Source organism: Lagenorhynchus albirostris, chromosome 6, assembly GCF_949774975.1.
Source record: "Lagenorhynchus albirostris chromosome 6, mLagAlb1.1, whole genome shotgun sequence".
In the NCBI taxonomy this organism is placed as follows: domain Eukaryota; kingdom Metazoa; phylum Chordata; class Mammalia; order Artiodactyla; family Delphinidae; genus Lagenorhynchus; species Lagenorhynchus albirostris.
Window position 1 is genome coordinate 11,617,328 of NC_083100.1, and position 23,976 is coordinate 11,641,303.

The window sequence follows — 23,976 nt, forward strand, 5'->3', positions numbered from 1 at the left end:
CAGCTAATATTTATTGAGCACCTACTATGTTCCAGGTACTATTCCAGGTGCTGGGGATACAGCAGGGACCAGAACACTATCTCTGCCTTCTGGGGGCCTCTACTCTGTTGGGAGGACATACACCATATAACAGATAGACGGGTGAATATAGAGTATGGCCGATGGCAATAAAGGCCATCACCATCTGGTGTGGCTTGCGTGGAGAGAGTGAGGGAAAGAGCAGACCTGAAGTCAAATGGCTGGAGGTTAGGAGGGGTTGGAGAGCATAGAGCATTGCAGGTGGGTTGGCTTCGAGCTTGTACTCTGGATGACATAGAACAGCCAGCGGAGAGTTTTAAGGAGAGAGGAGTCTGACAATAGTTTTAATTGGATCACTCAGGTAGCTTTGTTAAGAACAGACCAGAAGAGACAAGGGAAGAAGTAGGGAGATTTAGCTGGGCTATTGCTGCAGTAATCCTGGTGAAATATGATGGCGGACAGGTGTACCTATTACTGTTGGGTGTGACGGGAAGTGGTCAGATTCTGGGTATATTTTGACCATAGAGCCAACAGACTGGCTGTGAGGCTGGATGTGGGATATGAAAAGCAGAGAAATAAAGGATGGGGCCAAGATGGGCAGACAATGTGAGGAGCAGGCCTGGGGGGCAGGAAAGGAAGCAGTGCTGTTGGGCACATTTTAAGTTTGGGGTGCCGATTAGACGAGCAGGCGGAGGTCTCAAGTAGGCTGTGGGATGATATTCAAGTGGGGGATCCAGGTGAGAGATCGGGTGGAGCTGTAGATATCGGCTTTGTCAGAGTTTATGTTATATTTCGTGCCAGAGGATGCATGAGATCTTGCGGTGACTTCTATTTGCTGACCATTCCAAGGGACCATTCCAAGTGACTCGGGCTGAGGCAGAGCGGTCCCTCAGAATAAAATCAGTGCCCCTGGGGGCCCTCCCCTGGAGGCTGGAGACAGCCCTTATTACAGGGGCTTAATCCTGGGGTGGCCAGGAGCCCAACCATCAGCCCCTGTGCACTCTTTTCCATTTTCCCCAGGAAATCTCATGAAACTAAGGTTCCAGTCTGAGAGCCTTAAGTGAGGGTGATGGTTAAGCTCTTCCTGCACCAACCTTGTCAACTCAACGAGAAGTTAGGTCCTTAATATGCATATGTTGAATAAACATAATTGTAATTATCAATATTAAGTAGGCTGCATTTTATTGTCTGCTTCTTTAATTCAACTTTTTATAGTCATCTTTTAATTTTTAATTTTTTAAAGCAATCTTTTTTTAAATTTATTTTTGGCTGCGTTGGGTCTTTGTTGCTGTGCACGGGGCTTCTCTAGTTGTGGCGATCAGGGGCTACCCTTCATTGTGGTGCGTGGGCTTCTCGTTGCGGTGGCATCTCTTGTTGCGGAGCATGGGCTCTAAGCACGTGGGCTTCAGTAGTTGCAGCACGCAGGCTCAGTAGTTGTGGCTCACGGGCTCTAGAGCGCAGGCTCAGTAGTTGTGGCTCACGGGCTTAGTTGCTCTGTGGCATGTGGGATCTTCCCAGACCAGGGCTCAAACCTGTGTCCCCTGCATTGGCAGGCGGATTCTTAACCACTGCGCCACCAGGGAAGTCCCATGGTTATTTTTTTATGTTGTTACCTAATCTTCATAATGAAGGTTTTATTGGCTCTAAAATATTTTTCTTCCTTCACATTGAGTCGCTTCTCAGAGCTAACATCTTGGAGTGTGGATTACTAGTTCAGCCAGGGTTATCCTGGTGGAGGTTTATGTAATTCAGTTGCTCCAGGACTTACCTCTTAATTTAAAAAAAAAAAATTTATTTTAAATTAAAGTGTAGTTGATTTACAATGTTGCATTAAACTGGCCGTATTTCTGATGTCTCTGTTCTGTGTATGATTCTGTCCATATGACTTCTCTGTACTAAATTCATCTCACTGTGATCACAGTTAGGGACCAAGTTCATACTATGGGGCACAGGAAAGGAAAGGAGGGAGGGAGGGATGGACAGAAAGAGGGAGCTTGAAGGACCCACAGACAAGCATTCTTGGGTGTTCTCACTCCGCTGTACATCTCTCTCCTCTGCTGGTCCCTGGCTCCAGAAGCCACAGATTTGTGGGAAAGTAGAAAACAGAAAAGTAGGTTTAAGTTCTTTGCAATTTTTTCTGTGGTTGGACCAAAGCCCTGTGTTCATTGCCTTAGCCTGAGAGCAGTTCCCAGGATGGGGGTTTGCCACCACGATGCTCTATTGGAAGGCACAGGGCTTAGGAGCACATGGACCAAGCTTCAAATCCCAACTCTGACATTGGTGAGCTCTGTGGTGTTCCTGTAAGATGGATATAACAACACCTGTCCTACAAGTTTGTTGGTAAGAATTCAATTCAACTGTATATTCTGAGAGCTACAAGGTACACACCAGTGAACCAGATGGCCAGGGTCGCTGCCCCTGAGGAGTCGCAGCGCAAACCAAAGGTCACAAACTGCCATGGACTAAATCTGAACCTCCAGCGTGTTTCATTCTGTCCTCACAGTGTTTGCTTTTGTACTATTAATATGTTTATGGCTGCCCTTGAGAAATTGGAAGCCCATTAGCACAGATCACTGGATCCCCACCACTGCCGGAAGCTGAGGAGGTCTGGGGGCTCGAGTCTCCACCATGCCCTCTCGCCTGCTTTTCGGAAGAGCATGGCCCCCCAGTGGGCATCTATGGTTGAAGTTCCTGAACTAGACTGTGTATAAAATAACTAGTACTTGCCCAGCAGAGAGGAATTCTTGTGGCTGCTGAGATTTTGTTGTTGTGTATTTTTTTTAACTTCTTTATTGGAGTATAATTGCTTTACAATGGTGTGTTAGTCTCTGCTGTATAACAAAGTGAATCAGCTATACATATACGTATATCCCCATATCCCCTCCCTCTTGCATCTCCCTCCCACCCTCCCTATCCCACCCCTCTAGGTGGTCACAAAGCACCGAGCTGATCTCCCTGTGCTATGTGACTGCTTCCCACTAGCTATCTATTTTACATTTGGTAATGTATGTATGTCCATGCCACTCGCTCACTTCATCCCAGCTTACCCTTCCCCCTCCCCATGTCCTCAAGTCCATTCTCTACATCTGCATCTTTATTCCTGTCCTCCCCATAGGTTCTTGAGAAACTTTTTTTTTTTTAGATTCCATATATATGTGTTAGCATATGGTATTTGTTTTTCTCTTTCTGACTTACTTCACTCTGTATGACAGTCTCTAGGTCCATCCACCTCACTACAAATAACTCAATTTGCTTTCTTTTTATGGGTGAGTAATATTCCATTGTATATATGTGCCACATCTTCTTCATCCATTCATCTGTTTATGGACACTTAGGTTGCTTCCATGTCTTGGCTATGGTAAATAGAACTGCAGTGAACATTGTGATACATGACTCTTTTTGAATTATGGTTTTCTCAGGGTATATGCCCAGTAGTGGGATTGCTGGGTCATATAGTAGTTCTATTTTTAGTTTTTTAAGGAACCTCCATACTGTTCTCCATAGTGGCTGTATCAATTTACATTCCCACCAACAGTGCAAGAGGGTTCCCTTTTCTCCACACCATCTCCAGCATTTTATTGTTTGTAGATTTTTTGATGATGGCCATTCTGACTGGTGTGAGGTGATACCTCATCATAGTTTTGATTTGCATTTCTGTAATGATTAGTGATGTTGAGCATCCTTTCATGTGTTTGTTGGCAATCTGTATATCTTCTTTGGAGAAATGTCTATTTAGGTCTTCTGCCCATTTTTAGATTGTTTGTTTGTTTTTTTGATAGTGAGCTGCATGAGCTGCTTGTATATTTTGGAAATTAATCCTTTGTCAGTTGCTTCGTTTGCAAATATTTTTTCCCATTCTGAGGGTTGTCTTTTCATCTTGTTTATTGTTTCCTTTGCTGTGCAAAATCTTTTAAGTTTCATTAGGTCCTATTTGTTTATTTTTGTTTTTATTTCCATTTCTCTAGGAGGTGGGGCTAAAAGGATCTTGCTGTGATTTATGTCATAGAGTGTTCTGCTTATGTTTTTCTCTAAGAGTTTTATAGTGTCTTGTCTTATATTTAGGTCTTTAATCCATTTTGAGTTTATTTTTATGCATAGTGTTAGGGAGTGTTCTAGTTTCATTCTTTTACATGTACCTGTCCAGTTTTCCCAGCACCACTTATTGAAGAGGCTGTCTTTTCTCTATTGTATATTCTTGCCTCCTTTATCAAAGATAGGGTGACCATATGTGCGTGGGTTTATCTCTGGAATTTCTATCCTGTTCCGTTGATCTATATTTCTGTTTTTGTGCCAGCACTATACTGTCTTGATTACTGTAGCTTTGTACTATAGTCCGATGTCCGAGAGCCTGATTCCTCCAGCTCCGTTTTTTTTCTCAAGATTGCTTTGGCTATTCGGGGTCTTTTGTGTTTCCATACAAATTGTGAAATTTTTGTTCTAGTTCTGTGAAAAATGCCATTGGTAGTTTGATAGGGGTTGCATTGAATCCGTAGATTGCTTTGGGCAGTATAGTCATTTTCACAATGTTGATTCATCCAGTCCAAGAACATGGTATATCTCTCCATCTGTTTGTATCATCGTTAATTTCTTTCATCGCTGTCTTGTAGTTTTCTGCATAAAGGCCTTTTGTCTTTTTAGGTAGGTTTATTCCTAGGTATTTCATTCTTTTTGTTGCAGTGGTAAATGGGAGTGTTTCCTTAATTTCTCTTTCAGATTTTTCATCATTAGTGTATAGGAATGCAAGAGATTTCTGTGCATAATTTTGTATCCTACTACTTTACCAAATTCACTGATTAGCTCTAGTCGTTTTCTGGTAGCATCATTATGTATAGTATCATGTCATCTGCAAACAGTGACACTTTACTTCTTCTTTTCTGATTTGGATTCCTTTTATTTCTTTTTCTTCTCTGATTTCTGTGGCTAATACTTCCAAAACTATGTTGAATAATAGTGATGAGAGTGGGTAACCTTGTCTTGTTCCTGATCTTAGAGGAAATGGTTTCAGTTTTTCACCACTGAGAAAGATGTTGGCTGTGGCTTGTCATATATGGCCTTTATTATGTTGAGGTAAGTTCCCTCTGTGTCTGTATTCTGGAGGGTTTTTATCATAAATCGGTGCTGAATTTTGTCAAAAGTTTTTTCTGCATCTATTGAGATGATCATATGGCTTTTCTTCAATTTGTTAATATGGTGCATCACATTGATTGATTTGCATATATTGAAGAACCTTTCATTCTTGGGATAAATCCCACTTGATCATGGTGTATGATCCTTTTAATGTGCTGTTGGATTCTGTTTGCTAGTACTTTGTTGAGGATTTTTGCATCTATGTTCATCAGTGATATTGGCCTGTAGTTTTCTTTTTTTGTGACATCTTTGTCTGGTCTTCTTATCAGGGTGATGGTGGCCTCGTAGAATGAGTTGGAGAGTGTTCCTCCCTCTGCTATATTTTGGAAGAGTTTGACAAGGATAGGTGTTAGCTCTTCTCTAAATGTTTGATAGAATTCACCTGTGACACCATCTGGTCCTGGCCTTTTGTTTGTTGGAAGATTTGTAATCACAGTTTCAATTTCAGTGCTTGTGATTGGTCTGTTTATATTTTCGATTTCTTCCTGGTTCAGTCTTGGAGGGTTGTGCTTTTCTAAGAATTTTTCCATTTCTTCCAGGTTGTCCATTTTATTGGCATATTGTTGCTTGTAGTAATATCTCATGATTGTTTGTATTTCTGCAGTGTCAGTTGTTACTTCTCCTTTTTCATTTCTAATTCTACTGATTTGTGTCTTCTCCCTTTTTCTCTTCATGAGTCTGGCTAATGGTTTATCAATTTTACCTTCTCAAAGAACCAGCTTTTAGTTTTATTGATCTTTCCTGTCATTTCCTTCATTTCTTTTTCATTTATTTCTAATCTGATCTTTATGATTTCTTTCCCTCTGCTTACTTTGGGGATATTTTGTTCTTCATTCTCTAATTGCTTTAGATGTAAGGTTAGTTTGTTTATTTGAGGTGTTTCTTGTTTCTTGAGGTAACATTCTATTGCTATAAACTCCCCTCTTAGAACTGCTTTTGCTGCATCCCATGGGTTTTGGGTCATCGTGTTTTCATTGTCATTTGTTTCTAGGTATTTTTTAATTTCTTCTTTGATTTCTTCAGTGAGCTCTTGGTTATTTAGTAGTGTATTGTTTAGCCTCCATGTGTTTGTATTTTTTTACATATTTTTTCCTGTAATTGATATCTAGTCTCATAATGTTGTGGTTGGAAATGATACTTGATATGATTTCAATTTTTTAAATTTACCAAGGCTTGATTTGTTACCCAAGATATGATCTATCCTGGAGAATGTTCCATGAACACTTGAGAAGAAAGTGTATTCTGTTGTTTTGGGATGAAACATCCTATAAATATCAATTAAGTCCATCTTGTTTAATGTATCATTTAAAGCTTGTGTTTCCTTATTTATTTTCATTTTGGATGATCTGTCCATTGGTGAAAGTGGGGTGTTAAAGTCCCCTACTAAGACTGTGTTACTGTCGATTTCCCCTTTTATGGCTGTTAGCATGTGCCTTAGGTATTAAGGTGCTCCTATGTTGGGTGCATAAATATTTATAATTGTTATATCTTCTTCTTGGATTGATCCCTTGATCATTATTTAGTGTCCTTCTTTGTCTCTTGTAATAGTCTTTATTTTAAAGTCTATTTTTTCTGATATGAGAATTGCTACTCCAGCTATCTTTTGATTTCCATTTGCATGGAATATCTTTTTCCATCCCCTCACTTTCAGTCTGTATGTGTCCCTAGGTCTGAAGAGGGTCTCTTGTAGACAGCATATATACAGGTCTTGTTTTTGTATCCATTCAGCCAGTCTATGTCTTTTGGTTGGAGCATTTAATCCATTTACATTTAAGGTAATTTTCGATATGTATGTTCCTTAATTGTTTTGGGTTTGTTATTGTAGGTCTTTTCCTTCTCTTGTGTTTCCTGCCTAGAGAAGTTCCTTTAGCATTTGTTTTAAAGCTGGTTTGGTGGTGCTGAATTCTGTTAGCTTTTGCTTGTCTGTAAAGGTTTTAATTTCTCCATCCAATCTGAATGAGATCCTTGCTGGGTAGAGTAATCTTGTTTGTAGGTTTTTCCCTTTTATCACTTTAAATATGTCCTGACACTCCCTTCTGGCTTGCGGAGCTCCTGCTGAAAGATCAGCTGTTAACCTTTTGGGGATTCCCTTGTATGTTATTTGTTGCTTTTCCCTTGCTGCTTTTAATATTTTTTCTTTGTGTTTAATTTTTGATAGTTTGGTTAATATGTGTCTTGACATGTTTCTCCTTGGATTTATCCTGTATGGACTCTCTGTGCTTCCTGGACTTGATTGACTATTTCCTTTCCCATGTTAGGGAAGTTTTCAACTATAATCTCTTCAAATATTTTCTCAGTCCCTTTTTTTCTCTTCTTCTTCTGGGACCCCTATAATTCAAATGTTGGTGTGTTTAATGTTGTCCCAGAGGTCTCTGTGACTGCCCTCAATTCTTTTAATTCTTTTTTCTTTATTCTGCTCTGCAGTAGTTATTTCCACTATTTTATCTTCCAGGTCACTTATCTGTTCTTCTGCCTCACTTATTCTGCTATTGATCCCATCTAGAGAATTTTTAATTTCATTTATTGTGTTGTTCATCATTGTTTGTTTGCTCTTTGGTTCTTCTGTGTCCTTGTTAAACGTTTCTTGTATTTTCTCCATTCTATTTCCAAGACTTTGGATATCTTTGCTATCATTACTCTAAATTCTTTTTCAGGTAGACTGCCTATTTCCTCTTCATTTGTTTGGTCTGGTGCGTTTTTACCTTGCTCCTTCATCTGCTGTATGTTTCTCTGTCTTCTCATTTTGCTTAACTTACCGTGTTTAGGGTCTCCTTTGCTCAGCCTGCAAGTTTGTAGTTCCCGTTGTTTTTGGTGTCTGCCGCCAGTGACTAAGGTTGGTTCAGTGGGTTGTGTAGGCTTCCTGGTGGAGGGGACTGGTGGCTGTGTTCTGGTGGATGAGGCTGGATCTTGTCCTTCTGGTGGGCAGGACCGCATCCGGTGGTGTGTTTTGGGGTGTCTGTGAACTTATTATGATTTTAGGCAACCTCTCTGCTAATAGGTGGGGTTGTGTTCCTATCTTGCTATTTGTTTGGCATAGGATGTCCAGCACTGTAGCTTGCTAGTCGCTCAGTGGAGTTGGGTCTTAGTGTTGAGATGGAGATCTCTGTGAGAGCTTTCGCTGTTTGATATTATGTGGAGCTGGGAGGCCTCTGGTGGACCAGTGTCCTGAACTTGGCTCTCCCACCTCAGAGGCTCAAGCCTGACACCTGGTCGGAGCACCAAGACCCTGTCAGCCACACGGCTCAGAAGAAATGTGAGAAAAAAATAAAGTTATTAAAATAATAAAACTTATTAAAAATAAAAAAGAAATAAGAAAAGAAAGATAGAAAGAAGAGAGCAACCAAATCAATAAACAAATCTACCAATGACAATAAACTCTAAATACTAAAGTAAGATAAACATAAAGCCAGAAACAAATTAGATGCAGAAAACAAACCCCAAGTCTACAGTTGCTCCCAAAGTCCACCACTTCAATTTTGGGTTGATTCGTTGACTATTCAGGTATTTCAGAGATGATTGTGGAGATTTAATCTGCTGCTCCTGAGGCTGCTGGGAGAGATTTCCCTTTCTCTTCTTTGTTCGCACAGCTCCTGGGGTTCAGCTTTGGATTTCGCCCCTCCTCTGCGTGTAGGTTGCCCTCTGGCGTCTGTTCCCCGCCCAGACAGGACGGGGTTAAAGGAGCAGCTGATCTGGGGGCTCTGCTCGCTCAGACCGGGGAGTGGGAGGGGCACGGAATGCGGGGCGAGCCTGCGGCGGCAGAGGTCAGTGTGATGTTGCCACAGCCTGAGGCGCACCGTGTGTTCTCCCGGGGAAGTTGTACCTGGATCCCGGGACCCTGGCAGTGGCGGGCTGCACAGGCTCCCGGGAGGGGAGGTGTGGAGAGTGACCTGTGCTCGCACGCAGGCCTCTTGGTGGCGGCAGCAGCAGCCTTAGCGTCTCATGCCCGTCTCTGGTGTCCGCGCTGTTAGCCGCCGCTCGCGCCCGTCTCTGGAGCTCATTTAGGTGGTGCTCTGAATGGGAGTATTGAGTAGTGTGTGGAGCTGTATTTTCTGTACATTAAATGGCTCCCAATCATTTTGTCCACCTTAGTTTTGATACCTGTTGTATACATTTTAGGCTTTTTCTTTGCTCTTACTGTTTGATGCTGCCATTGTCCTTTCTCTACTTGTACCTCTACCCCCCTTTGTAGTTCACTGCTCATGAACTAATAGAGGCCAGTTAAAAAGATAATTAAGCTTGCTTGACCATGCTGTTAAGATTGTATGAAAAAAAGACAAAGTGGCATCTGTGTAAGCAAAGCAAGTGGTCTGCTCAGTCATTTTTACCTCCTTCCAAATTCTTGTCTGTGTTTCTTGATCATTGAGGTCACCAGATAAGTGACCTTAAGCTAGGTACAGTGCTTCTATAACTGTATTTACTGTAATGCTTGGTCATTCTCATATACCAAAGATAGGATTACAGATTTTTGATATGTCTCACTATTTAATAATATGTAACACAAAACTGTGACTGAAATAGTCCAGGCTCAGGGCAGTGTTGAAGTTAAGATGATGAGCCCATTGGCCAAAATTAGTTGTTTACTTGCCATACAGAGGAAATACATTGATTACAGAAAGATTCCTTCTCTTGCTCATCAATGTCCTACAATATCACAGTGTTTTTCATCACATTCATTCCTAAACCTCTGTGTTCTGCTCTAGTGCCAGCTACTGTGGTTAACCTCTCCCCTCCTTTCCTCCCAGTTCTACATGACAACACTCAAGATAGTTAACTTTTTTAATTGTAAATTATTTTGAGATAAATTTTTATGTTATGACTCAAAGAAGTTGCACAATCATACCCAGAGGTCCCATGTACACTTCACCTGGCTTCCCCCAGTGAATATCTTACAGAACCTCAGTACATTGCCAAAACCAAGAAGCTGACAGTGACACATTTCTGCTGACTCAGGCACAGTGGTTACTCAGATTCCACCAGCTTTCACATGCGGTTCAAGAACCTCAGTTTTGTAAGGCAGGACCCCCCTTGGAAGGTGGGGAAGAGAATGACACCAACAGTACCAAACTAGAATCTAGAACAGGTGATTTAGAAGGAAAGAAGAGAGAGGTTAGATGTATACAAATAACTTTTGACCCATCACAGTTAAACTGATTTTTCCCTCGTGTTTTTTACCAAGGGAAGACCTGGTACCTCAGGACCACCTGGCAGCAAAGGAGAAAAAGGTGACCTGGTTGTATCAAGAGTGAAAGGTGGGCATAATCAATCAGCTCCCTGCCATTTTCTGAATGATGTATGAACCATTCTCTTGCATTAATTTCTCCTGCGACTGCAGATGAATTCTATAATAAGATTTGGGACTGTTGCGATTGCTTAAAAAAAATACTCCCTGCCCTTCAGAGTCGTGTGAATGTGGAGCCTAAATCCTGTGCTCAAATCCTCGTTGTTGCGAATTGGGTTTGAAACAAGACCTCCTTTGATTTGCCTAGCGTTTATTCACTGCATTATAGTATCCTGTATTAATCAAGAATATTTTGGTTGTAAGCGACAAAAACCCAGCTTGAAGTAGTGTTTTTAGAGAAGTCAGTTATTGACTTAAACAAAATTTGAAAGGTTAGGTGTATGGTTTGCACTGGGACGACTGCATGAGAAGGCTGTCTCGGCATCTTGCATCTTTCTTTGCACCATCTGCATTTTCGCCCTGTCTGGTTTTCTCTGGGCTATGGGTACATGCCCCCAGGTAGCTCCAAGTTCTTACAGCCAGAGGTGAAAGAAAACTCTACCTCTTTCTGCTCCAGTTAGAATAAAAAAGGTCCAGGAAGGACTGGATTAGCCTGGGGCATGGGCCCAACCATGGACCATTCCCCCAGTCACTATGGCCAGGGGATGGCATACCGTGTTTGGTGTCACACAAGCAGAGGAAGATGCTGTAGGGATTGGCACCTCCACACACAACCTCCTTGTCAGAACAGGAAAAGAAACATTTCCCAAATAAGAGATTCAATGGGTTTGGCAATTGTCAGTCTCCCCTTTGACTTTTGCATGATGGTCTTCGTGTGACTTTAGTCAACTGAGACGCTCAGAGGAACCTCTACCAGCCCAGGGTCATGGTCATTGCCTTTATCTTTAGTCCTTTGTTTCCTTCTACTTATTCCATTGCTGAGAAGGGCTTGACTCTTTCGGCCTTTGTTACCAGGGCACAAAGGAGAAAGAGGTCCTGATGGGCCCCCAGGATTTCCGGGGCAGCAGGGACAACACGGTCGAGATGGATATGCTGGAGAAAAAGGGGACCCAGGACCGCTGGTGTGTATAACTCTTCTCCTGCTATAGAGTTTCACGCTCTTACATGGTCACAAAGCATCTGTGTTCCCCTTCTCAGTTTAAAAAAGCTGAACAGTAACGTGTCAACGTGCTGTAAATCAGAGTCACCTTTGATTCCCTGCCACAAAAAGATGGCTGTTCCAAAAGGTATGGCTTATTGCAGATGGTCTAAAATCCCGAGTGCAGTTCATCATAGCAAGAGTTTCTCTCCCTAGTCTTTATATTATTCTCGTGGTACTTATTTCCTTCTGGGGCCCTTGTCTCTACAGAGCCCGCCCTGGTTTCAGGTCTGTTCAGTTGACTCTGTAGGGTGGAGGATAGCACACAGGTCCTGATAATTACCTTCAGTTCTGTTCTCTGATGAAGAAGCACATGAGGGGGAGTGGCAAGCAAGAAAGGATGAACTAGTGCAGATCCACTGGATAGACATATTGGCTGATGGAAGGTCCCACTGATAAATGATAATTCTGCATTTTTCAGACATGTTTTGGGTGGAGTCCACATGTAGCTGATGAAGTTCATAAGAAAAGACTGTGAGACATAAGCAGGAACTTAAAATATCTTGGCACATGAGGTAGTTCTGAATGCTTGCAATGCCAGACAAACTGAGCTAGATGTTTTACTCGTAACTGTTGTCTTCTGAGGAACGATTATCTTTGAGAGTTTACAGTAAGGAGATGGAGGCTTAGGGTACGTTACTCAAGGTCAACAATCTATCAAGTAGGCTAAGCAGGAGGGAAAACCCAGTCTTTCTTATTTCCAGTACATGCTGTTTCCACCAGATCACACAGCCTGCCATTGAGAGTGTTGTAAAAAGGAAGGACCATGTTCTGATTCTATAGGACTCCTATCTGATAAAATACATGTGAATAAGAGACGGAAGTTTGGAAGTTGGGTTAGATGGTATTTATAGCTTTCTGGTCTTTCAGTGGATATTGAGTATATAAATAATCTTCTCTGCTTTAGATTTGGTAATCCCTGTTTCATTCATTCTTCCACTTAAGAAACTACAGTGGTCCCCCCCTCATCCACAGGGGACATGGTGCAAGACCCCAAGTGGATGCCTGAAACCGTGGATAGTACCCGACCCCATACATACCTATGATACATACCTATGATAAAGTTTAATTTATAAATTAGGCGCTGTGAGAGATTAACAACTAATAATAAAATAAAACAATTATAACAAGATACTGTAATACAATTTATGTGAATGTAGTGTCTCTCTCTCAAAATATCTTGTTGTACAAATTTAATGCCTTTCCATCTTAACTAAGCGCTCAGCAAGCACTGTGCCACGACTTCCGCAGGCTGCGGTGTGGCAGCAAAACTAGCACAAATTTCATTTTCCTTCTTCACAACCTCATGGATATAAAAGTCATTCTTACCATAGATCTTAGCAACCTCAGCATACGATTCTTCTTTCTTTCCTTATTAAATTGAGAACGTGCACCTTTTCACTTAGAGGAAGCACTTTACAACTTCTCTTGGGCATATCTGAATTATCAGCATCCCTACTCTTGTGCTCTGGGGCTGTTATTAACTAAAAGAAGGGTGACTTGCACACAAGCACTGCGATACCACTGCAGTCAATGTGATAACCAGACGCTACTAAGTGACCGACTGAAGGATATGCTGGAGAAAGGGTTGGTTCACGTCCCTAGTGAGATGGAGCAAGACGGCTTCATCATGCTCCTCAGAACGGAGCGCAGTTTAAAACTTGTGAATTGTTTATGTCTGGAATTTTCCACTTAATATTTTCAGACCGTGCCTAGCTGAAACCTTGGAAAGTGAAACCGTGAATAAGCAGGGGACTGCTGTATTTAGAAACCAACGTCACTGAGTGATAAGTGTCATCATGTACTAACCTAACTGAAAAACCGAAGTGTATTTACAGATCGGATGGGGAGAGGAATTTCTATACCACCCGCTAGGGACGGGGGAATCTCTCTAGAGTTTCAGACTGAGTCTGAAACAATTCAGACTCATAGACCACATTTGGGACCAGGCCGCTCAGAAGGCTAGAAGGTGTGACCCTCAGCTTGCCTGCAGGGCAGTGTCAGGCCTTCCTCCTACACAGGAGTCCTTGCAGCTTTTCGTTCAGTTGGGGTGAAGGCAATGAGATTCTCATATGCAGAAGTGTGAGCAGCCTGGACTTGAAAGCCTCCTTCTCCACAGGAGTGTTATCTCCACCACAGGGCTAGCTTGCAGGGACCCCACAAGGAACTTGCCAGTTACAGGAGCCACCTCTTAAGGAAGCCCTGACAAAGGCTCCACACAGGTCTTTATAGTTCTTCCAGACCACATGCAAGTTTTGCAGCCAGGGATTAATTTTACCATAAGCAATGTGGTCTAATAACGCAGTTGACATCCATTTTTATGCAGATTTCTGAAGAGCAGAACTAGACCCTTAACCAAAGGTCACGTTCTTATGCAGGAGGAGAAAGGATTTGTCAGCCCTTAGCCCACAGAGGTGGAGGGCGATAAAGTCCCTCCCTGTGTCTTACAATAATGCAGAAGAAAACGTTTCTAATAGATAAGAATTTATTTAGTTTGTAAGCCCACTACTTCCCTTAATGTATGCATTTCTATATGTTATTGTATTTGCTGTCACAGAGTGGTTCTAAATAAAATTTCTTATTCTGTATTTAAGACGTAACACATATAATTTTCTGTTTTTGAATCATAAAACACACATCAAGAGCATATATATGTCTGTAGATATGTATGTAAAACATTAAGAAGAATCTTAGTTAATCATTTAAAATTGCATTTGCTATTAAGTAACTTCTAGAATTAACTGGCTTTCTGCATGCACTTTTGTAACCTACAGTGACAATGATTGCTTTGAGTTCATGGCCTTTCAGAGGTTGGTGATTGACTCTTGATGCAAATGTTCTCAGGGAGATCATGAAGATGCAGCCCCAGGTGATAAAGGGCCTCCTGGACCACCAGGCCCCCCGGGCAGAGCAGGACCTAGGGGGCCTCCGGGACTGGGATTTCCTGGTCCACCAGGAGAGAGAGGGCAACCAGGAGCTCCAGGCTGCCCAGGCAAGAGGGGCCCTGATGGCTGGAAGGGTCAGAAAGGTAATTTTGAATGTTTTTGTGGCAGAATGTCAAGTGAAATCATGGAAACTAAAGTAAGCTGCTCTTCTGGGCAAAGTTATTACAGTTATGGTAGAACCTCTAAAATAAAATTCCCACAATTCACTGTTCAAACCTTGAATGTTGTCAAACAAATAAAAGCATTACAGCACAATCAATACTTAAAACAAATCTTTAAAATGCTAAGATGTCTTTGCTGTTTTATTGGTTTGGCAAATTGCCTTTCATTCATTTCTCAGTATCAATGTGGACAATCTGACTTAAAATTACATACATGTATATATTCAAAATCTCTCTTTTTTTACTATCTTTTGAGATTATGCATTTTATTTGAATAAAACCACTAATATTTCATTTTAAAAATACAGCATTGTCCATGAAAACCTATTTGTAGGCATTCTAGGGAGAAAAAAAGGAGGGATTTTAAATATATTTGACAGTTATTTGGATTTCAAACAATAAAGTGACTTGTAGTTTTATAGCTGAAAACTTTTAAAAAGTTTGGAAAAAGATTGATTTAAGATTTTTCTCTTTTGTAATATGTGCATATGACTTGAGTTACATAGGTACTTGTGAAATTTTATAATATAATAATATGTTTGGTTCTTGCTTTGACAACATAGAAAGACGAATACCTTGGAATTTGATATGGTTTAAGATCATGGTCTGGAACCATCAAAATATAACATTATTTTTATTCATATGGTACATTTTTTATTTAAGAGCTTATGGTGTAATAAATTATGAGGTGAAATTTCTGTTATAAAGGGGAAACATTCCATTTTAAAGGAGAAGAAAACTCAGAGCACAACTTTGAAATTTTATTTTCTTTACCAAGTGAAATGAAGGATGACAAAACCACATTGCAAAGTCATTAGAAAAACAAGAGCCAGTATATATATATATTTTTAATAAATTTACTTACTTTATTTTTGGCTGCGTTTTGTCTTTATTGCTGCACACGGGCTTTCTCTAGTTGCAGTGAGTGGGAGCTACTCTTCGTTGCAGTGCACGGGCTTCTCATTGCGGTAGCTTCTCTTGTTGCGGAGCACGGGTTTTAGGCATGTAGTTGTGGCACATGGGCTCAGTAGTTGTGGCTCGCAGGCTCCAGAGCACAGGCTCAGTAGTTGTGGCACATGGGCTTAGTTACTCCACCACATGTGGGATCTTCCCCGACCAGGGCTCAGGCCTGCATCCCCTGCATTGGCAGACGGATTCCCAACCACTGGGCCACCAGGGAAGCCCCCAGAGACAATATATTTGAAGCACCTGACCCATGGCAGGCCCTCAGTAAACGGAAGCTGTTATTAGTATCTCTCCCAGTCTCCTCATTTGTGCAATTCCCCCACATCCAAGCTAGGAGTCAGATCTTGGGAGCTCAGTGTTGGATACTTGCTGCTATTTCATGATTTATCAAAGCTTCTGATTCCACTGTAGTAGACATCCATGGGTCTATACATCCATTATTTTTTGTAGGTTATTAAATTGATATTTCTTGGAATCAATATTTTTCTTATTCCCCTTCTATTACTGTCTGACAGTTGAAGTTCAGATTTCAGGACAGATCTTCTAGAAATTCAAAATAAACGTAGTTCAAGTGACCTAATGAGACTCGAGAGTCTTCTTTTCCTTTGAATTCCACATATACCGTATGAAGAAGTATCTTGATCGAGTTGTCATTGAGATTCACGTTGCGTTGGACTATCAATTATGTGAATGCCAATTTTTTTTTTTTTCATTCCAGGTGATACAGTTCCTTGTAACGTAACCTACCCTGGGAGGCCAGGCCCACCAGGTTTTGATGGACCTCCAGGTACGATCAAGGAGAAGTTACTGTCATACACATTCCCAACTAAAAGAACTGGTAAAACAGATAAACCAATAGCAAATCCTCAGGAACTATTTAGGATATTTCTACCCTGATTATAAAGTTTTGAGGGACTACGGGAAACACCATTTGTAGCCATTCCTCTTGGGTTGCCAGTCCACCAAACCCACTCTGAATAATATTTCTGTGCAACAAAATTTACCTTGATTTGATCACATATCAGCAAAACTGATCGCCTTTTGAGCATTTTAAAACTATATCTTCTTTCTTTACTTGTGCCCTGAGAGTGAAAATTGATTACTTGCTTACTGATTATAAGTTTTACTCTATTCTGCTTTCCAAGAGACCCAAATATCTGACCAGAAACATTCTGAAAAATGCCCATGCATCTACACCCCTGATTACACTTTCATACAACCACTGCACTTGACTCAGTCACATATTTATAGCTGAATTAAACCCTAGATCTATGTAAGGGATTTTGTCTAATTCTTTTTTATTTATTTAGAGTTCACTTAAATTGACCTGTTAAGTAGTAGCATGGCCACTAAAGGTCACCTTTCTTGTTCTACGTAACTATCAATACAAAAAGTGTTTAAGCATTGAATGATGAGTGACTCTCTATTGCCCTCTATAACCACTAGCTTTCACAATAGTGTTGTGTAACAACCTCCAAATTGCAGTGGGCTTTAACAAATAATATTTAGTTTCTCTCTATGGGTCTGTCGTTCAGCTGATCTAAGATGGTGTCTATCGGCTTCATGCCTGGTCCTGGGTCAGGTCAGGTCTGCAACGGGCATCTCATTGTGAGGCCAGGGTGTGCTCTGCTCCTGTGGTTGCAGAAATGCCAGAGGGTGGGGCCCAGCTTCACTTGCACTGTTCACACCTCTCATTACTTCATGGTGTTACTATCCTATTGGCCAAAGCAAGTCACATGGCCAAGCCCCGGGTCAAAGTGTGGGAAATACGGGCCACCCACCACAAGGCAGTGGCAAGGGTGTGGAAATATAATTCTCTATCAGTGGAGTGAAGAATGGTTGGTTGACCGATTGTACGTTCATCTTCACATTTGCTGGTACCTTGTCATGGATGGATAAAAAGCACGCGTGGTCGCTTTCAGCAGCTTCAGCCTCAAGGGAAGTGGACACTCAGAGTTTCAGCTAGCAGTTGCATCTCCTTTGAAGTTCATGATTTATTAGTTATTTTTGCATAGAGAACTCCTTGTAGGAAAACACAGAAGGTTTTTAAAAATCTCAATTCGTTTTGCAGGTGCTTTTTTTTTTTTTTTCCCGGTACGCGGGTCTCTCCCGTTGTGGAGCACAGGCTCCAGACTCGCAGGCTCAGCGGCCATGGCTCACGGGCCCCGCTGCTCCACGGCATGTGGGATCCTCCCGGACCGGGGCACGAACCCGTGTCCCCTGCATTGGCAGGTGGACTCTCAACCACTGCGCCACCTGGGAAGCCCAAATGTGCTCGTTATTTATTTATTTTGCGGTACACGGGCCTCTCACTGCTGCAGCCTCTCTCGTTGCGCAGCACAGGCTCAGCGGCCATGGCTCACGGGCCCAGCTGCTCCGCGGCATGTGGGATCTCCCCGGACCGGGGCACGAACCCGCGTCCCCTGCATCGACAGGCGGACTCTCAACCACTGCGCCACCAGGGAAGCACTTGCAGGTGCTTTTTGCCTGTACTTCATTTAAGGGCAAATGCAGTAAGATGCAGGGAAATAGACTTGGTCTTTATTCTGGTGCTTTCTCATCAAGCCACACACTGGCCACCACCTCTGTCCTCTTACAAGGAAGGGTATCCTCACATATTTGTGTTTGAGACTCAGCATGGGAAGGTATCAAAAGATTCATCTGAATGGTGGTGTACGTCCCAAAGGCTTTCAGAAAGAGTTCTTTACAGTATGGCTTCTGAGAAAGTACCTTAACACAATCTCTATGAAAAGCTTATTTGGAGCACAAGACTTATAAAAACCAGGCTAGGCACCACCTATACTTCCATAAAGTAGAAATACCCTAAGAAAGACTTAACATAGATTTTATTTTAAAAATCATCTTATTTTGTCCTCATTTGATTTTATTGTGTCTGTGTTTTGTTGTTTTTGTTTAGGTCCAAAGGGATTTCCAGGTCGTCGGGGAGCTCCTGGGTTGAGGTGTCTGGATGGGGAAAAGGGTCAACGTGGCAAACCAGGAATCTCAGGAATACCTGGTCCACCTGGTAAATAAGGGCTTTTCATTTAGGAATGTCTCATGATCTTAGTCAGCAAATGGCCCAGGGATCCCTAGATGGTGGGAGAATGGTTTTTCTTGATATAGTAAGCTCTTAGCTATGTTTCGATAACTTCTAGGTTATGATACTTTTGTGATGTCTCAGGGCTCCTTAAACCTGGAGCATGAGTTATAGACTATTATGTTTTGTTGTAGGAACTGCTCAGTCTAGACAGACTCTTTGCTGGTAAGTGAAAGCAATTAGGGAAACGTCATTGGCTTATAGGAAACACGGAGTTACAATTCATTTCTGACAAAAGGTGGCAAAAAACAATATTGCCTCTTAAGTTACTCTTAATTTTAGTAGGTATCCCTGTATTTTAAAACAATGTGTTTTTATCAAAGTAGTAGTCTTATATGTGTGTTGGTTCTATATCTGTACATGTAACAATTTAAACAATTTTTTGTTCAATAGGTTTTCATGGTGATATGGGAGATCCGGGTTTTGGAGGTGAAAAGGGGTCCTCCCCTGTCGGGCCCCCAGGCTCTCCAGGTTCACCTGGAGTGAATGGTCAGAAAGGACCTCCGGGAGACTCTGCTATTGGCTACGCAGGACCCCCAGGAAAGAGGGGTCTTTTAGGAGTACCAGGGTCAAAAGGACTCAGAGGTGATCCTGGACGACCGGGGGCTGCAGGTATGAGGGCTGTGCTCTTCCTGTGGTCCATAAAGCCAGCTCAGTTCTGGAACAGGTCCCTGAAGAGTGTCTAGACTATCTTGCCTTAAAAATCTAGAATTTAAAATTTTCAGTCAAGCATCTTCCTTCATACATGGGCATTGGTTACATTTCCAATAACCTGCATCCGCAGTGTTGCCTTTGCACTTTATTGGTTGTTTTCACACCCAGCTCACCGTGGCTCAGTCTGTTCAATTTGATTCAGCAGCTACCGGACATCTGCCTGCTTTGGACTCCAGGACAGTATGTTAGCTCCGAGGGGCAGGGACTGGGTGATCCACCCACTGCCATTGCCAGGCTGAAGGAGGGCAGGACAGGCTGTCAGAGAAGAGCAGCTCCATGGGGCAAAGCAGGGTGGGCTGGCATTCAAAGGAAAGCTCTGGGGGAGAGCTAGGCACGAGCTGAGTCCTGGCAGACGCTGTGTTCTTTGGACAGGTGAAAGGATAGAGGGACTTTCATTCCAGCAGGGGTAGCAGGCAGGGCAGTGAAACTTAAGATGGGGAGATGGCCCTGGCACTGATTCACATCCTTTTCTGAAATCGTTATGGTTTCTTCAGGATCCCCAGCAGAGGTTTTCAGATTTTAATGTACTTAAAAATACCACGCCCCCCAAAAAACAGGGGTAGAGGTGGGCCCACCAACTTCTGGGCCCCAATCTAGGAAATTGTGATTCATTACATCAGAACCGGGTGGAGCCCAGCAGTCCAGTCTGAATTTCAACCCCTGGGGGATGGTGACGAAAAGTGGACCCCAGATCAGACTTTTACAAACAGTGTTCTGGTTCTTTTCTAATGATGGATGGGCCAGTGTTTATTAGGTACCCATGATAGTACAATAGTACAGGGAAAATGGAAGGCGGGGAAATAAGCCACATTCTTTGTCCTCAGAGAGCTTATCCAATAGTTTGTAAGTCAGAAGCTTTCATATACAAAAACCCATTTAATTGGAACGTAACAAGATAATACATTATGTGAGTCAATGAAAATAATTTTGTCCCAGTAATCCCACTATCTCACTTGTGAAATGTATTTAAGGGAAGAATTCAACAGGAGATGGTTAGTACGAAAATACTGTTGTAGTATTATTCACAGTAGAGGAACAATTGAAAACAGTAAAGAGAGCTAAGTAAGATGTACATACACATACTCACACACCACACTCAAAGGAATACTATTCAGCTATTAACAATTAAAATTATATTTGCAAAGATTACAATAAAATGGAAAACATTTGCATATTAACATGCAATATGAAATAACCCAACAAATGAAAGTGCACTGGGATTACTATTTTAAAAATGCAAACATATGAACCAAAATACAATGAAAACATTAAACAATAAAATAGATTTTTAGGTTAGGGTGTAGAATTATGGAAGACTTTTTTCCCCCTGAAGATCATGATGCTATCTTTCCAATAAATACAAATTTTGAGAGTTGGAATGATGAAATCGTTTACAGAATGCAAATCCAGACAGTACAAACTGGGCGTGCAAGCATTGTGGTGGTTTGGTGTAAAGCCTGCCGCAATGTTAGAGGCTAATGGAAATCAGGAAGAACTGCATGGATTTTTAATTTGCATAAGCAACTTCTACATTGTCTACATAACCTTATCAAGTAATTCTCTTAGCAATGCATGGTTTTACAGTGCACTTGGAGCTCACTATCATCTATGATAAGAAAATCCATTCAGAGGCTTAACTCATTGGAGCCCAGAGCCGGGATCAAAATGTTTACCTCCAGTATTGATATACATGAATACCACTGTAGGCCGTCTATGTAGTGTTATGCCCTCAGTGTCACAGATGAACTGTATCATTTCAGGGCCAGCTGGCATGCTCGGATTCCTGGGTCTCAAAGGTCCCAAAGGGAGAGAAGGAAGTGCTGGGTTTCCAGGGATCCCAGGTCCACCCGGCCATTCCTGTGAAAGAGGCGCTCCAGGGAGACCAGGGCCACCAGGGCTCCCTGGAGCTCCAGGAAGTCCAGGTAAGTGTCGGCAGGTGTCAAGAACTGTGACAGGTGTGGGGTTTACCCTACTTACAGAGGAATAAGCTCACCTGTTGCTCTTTTACGGCTGCTGGCAGAAGCAAGATTCTTGGGTCAGAAACAAAGGATTTGATTATTTATGGCACTGCAAGTAGCAGGAGTTTCATGTTGGTTTGTGTCATTTCCTTGTGTCACCCAAGTGTCTCTGGGGTGATATAAGAGGGGCTAGTGGATGCCGCACACATGGTGGGTTGCAGTTTCTGAGCCTGAGATACAACAGCTATACATTAACCTGCAAGACAGCTTGCTTTTCTTACTGGGGGAGGCACTATATCTGTCAGGCTGCTCGCTGCCAACACAACCTTGAGAAATAGCCCGAGTGAGGATGGGTCAGGACCCTCTGTTCTTGGAATACCCAGCAAGACGTCAAAGAGACCCATGAGAAAGTGTCTCTCAACACAAGGTGCTGGGGGGCTGTTTCCAATATGATCTTTATTTCACCATCCAGATTGTCATCTGTTATTTAAATTCTGCTGTGTTTATCCAAATCCAAGAATACACCCTCTCAAAGGATCAAAACGAGATTGGAGCAAACCCTGCCACTACAGCTTTGTTTTTAATCACCAGTAATTCTAGATGACATTGTTGATTCCTATAATTCTCTCATTACAAAGTGAACAGCTTGACCAAAATTCACTTGGCTGTAGCTTTAAGAAGCACCTGGAATGTTTTCTCCTATTAGTCCCCATCCTCTCCCCACCCAAGAGTAAATATAAATTCTTTACCCTTATCCACTTTCCATTTTAAAAGACTTTATAATGCATCTCAACTGGGAAATATTTATTCAAGTAATCTGCCTTTCTTTTTATAGCAGCCAGAAAAATATATACTTAGACTGATGGAGAGTCGCTACTGGGATTTTAGCTGATAAATATTGTTTACTTGGCCACAGATACACAATTTAAGCTACCATGGATTTTTTTCCTGCCCGTGTGTGAAGCCAGTTCTCAGTCTTCCTCCACTGTTGTCACTGCGGTTTGTCACAGGTGCCCCAGGTTGGAAAGGACAACAAGGGGACATGGGGCCTCCTGGACCCGCTGGAATGAAGGGCCTACCCGGAGTCCCAGGACGGCCAGGGGCAGATGGACCCCCAGGGCCCCCGGGAGTCCCAGGCCCCAGTGGGGATGATGCGCTTCCTGGTCTTCCAGGCCCAAAGGGTGGGTATTGCTTTTCCATTATTCCGCCCCCCCCCCCGCCATTTTATAAACCTGAAATCCACTGCCAGGTGAAGATAATTACAGGTGACCATACTGTGGAGTTTACTGGTATATTAGCCTGACTTGGTCCTTTCCTGTGTGACTTCTCCCTTCTTCTTGTCTTCTGTATTGTAATTTCCAGGGGCAGAGTGTTCTGGTTTAGGTAAACGGGAGTGTTGGGGGGAGGGGTTAGGTCCACAGAACCTACACACACTTCTGCCCGGAGGACTGGGTGGTACTGATGGAGGGGGGAGGTCAGGGCTGATGTGCTTCCACTTTGGATGGGCCCTTCCCTCCACCCTCCCTCCCTCCACCCTCCCTCCACCCTCCCTCCCTCCACCCTCCCTCCCTCCACCCCTCCCTCCCTCCACCCTCCCTCCCTCCCCAATACCCAGTTCTCTATTTTTTTTTTTAGGCACTACCCGTGTGCCAAGGCCCAGACCAACATCTTTGAACTTCTGCTTCTTTCTTTTTAAAAGTTATTTATTTTATTTATTTATTTTTGGCTGCATTGGGTCCCCGTTGCTGCATGCGGGCCCTCCCTAGTTGCGGAGAGTGGGGACTGCCCTTCATTGTGGTGTGCAGGCTTCTCATTGCGGTGGCTTCCCACTGCGGAGCACAGTCTCCAGAGCTCAGGCTCAGCAGCTGTGGCACACGGGCCCAGCCGCTCCGCAGCATGTGGGATCCTCCCGGACCAGGGCTCGAACCCGTGTCCCCTGCATTGGCAGGCGGACTCTCAACCACTGTGCCACCAGGGAAGCCCAGTTCTCTTAAAGCTTTGTGGGATCTGGACTCAGAAGCATAAAGGCCTGCAGTTCAGATCTGTGGGGGGGGAAACTGAGGCTTGGATGGGACAGATTGTCTCTTACAGGCGGGAGGCTGGTAGTGACTGTTCCCTTCAGCACAAGCTCAGAGTTAGGGGGAGTTCGCGTCTCCACGTGGACGGCAAGGAACACAGATCTAGGAACCGTACTAGCCTATAAAACTTTTCCCTAAAACTTCATGTTACTCCTCAGGACCCCAGGGGCTACCCGGCTTCCTGGGTTTTCCGGGAGAGAGAGGAAAACCTGGCCCGGACGGACACCCTGGCAGAAAGGGAGAACACGGAGAACAGGGTTGGCCCGGCTCCCTGGGAGACCGAGGAGTGAAAGGTGACAAAGGTAAACGCAGCTAATGGCACAGCGATGCAGCATAGATTGTTTTTAGTGTTTGACCAGAACCTATAAGTATGATCCCTGAAAAAATAAAATGGAACTATCCTGCAGCTTGGATTCTGCTGCCTTTTGAATCTATGGTGTTTGTTTTAGGATTTTAAACAAAATGTATTTTCCTTTCCTCCCGATCTTATCCCATATAACTATGGCAAATGAATTGCTCTATTAATAGAAAAAAA

At 42.8% G+C, this 23,976-nt stretch overlaps 1 protein-coding gene across 1 annotated transcript in view; it reads left to right on the forward strand.

Annotated features, from left to right (window-relative positions):
• Positions 1 to 23,976, forward strand: part of COL4A4 (collagen type IV alpha 4 chain) — a 134,611-nt gene that overhangs the window by 71,740 nt on the left and 38,895 nt on the right. The window contains exons 23-31 of the mRNA XM_060151956.1: positions 10,322 to 10,394; positions 11,339 to 11,445; positions 14,367 to 14,550; positions 16,313 to 16,381; positions 18,512 to 18,619; positions 19,085 to 19,303; positions 21,166 to 21,327; positions 22,374 to 22,544; positions 23,600 to 23,743. Coding sequence (XP_060007939.1) covers positions 10,322 to 10,394; positions 11,339 to 11,445; positions 14,367 to 14,550; positions 16,313 to 16,381; positions 18,512 to 18,619; positions 19,085 to 19,303; positions 21,166 to 21,327; positions 22,374 to 22,544; positions 23,600 to 23,743 — 1,237 coding nt within the window. The remainder of the gene's footprint in view (positions 1 to 10,321; positions 10,395 to 11,338; positions 11,446 to 14,366; positions 14,551 to 16,312; positions 16,382 to 18,511; positions 18,620 to 19,084; positions 19,304 to 21,165; positions 21,328 to 22,373; positions 22,545 to 23,599; positions 23,744 to 23,976) is intronic.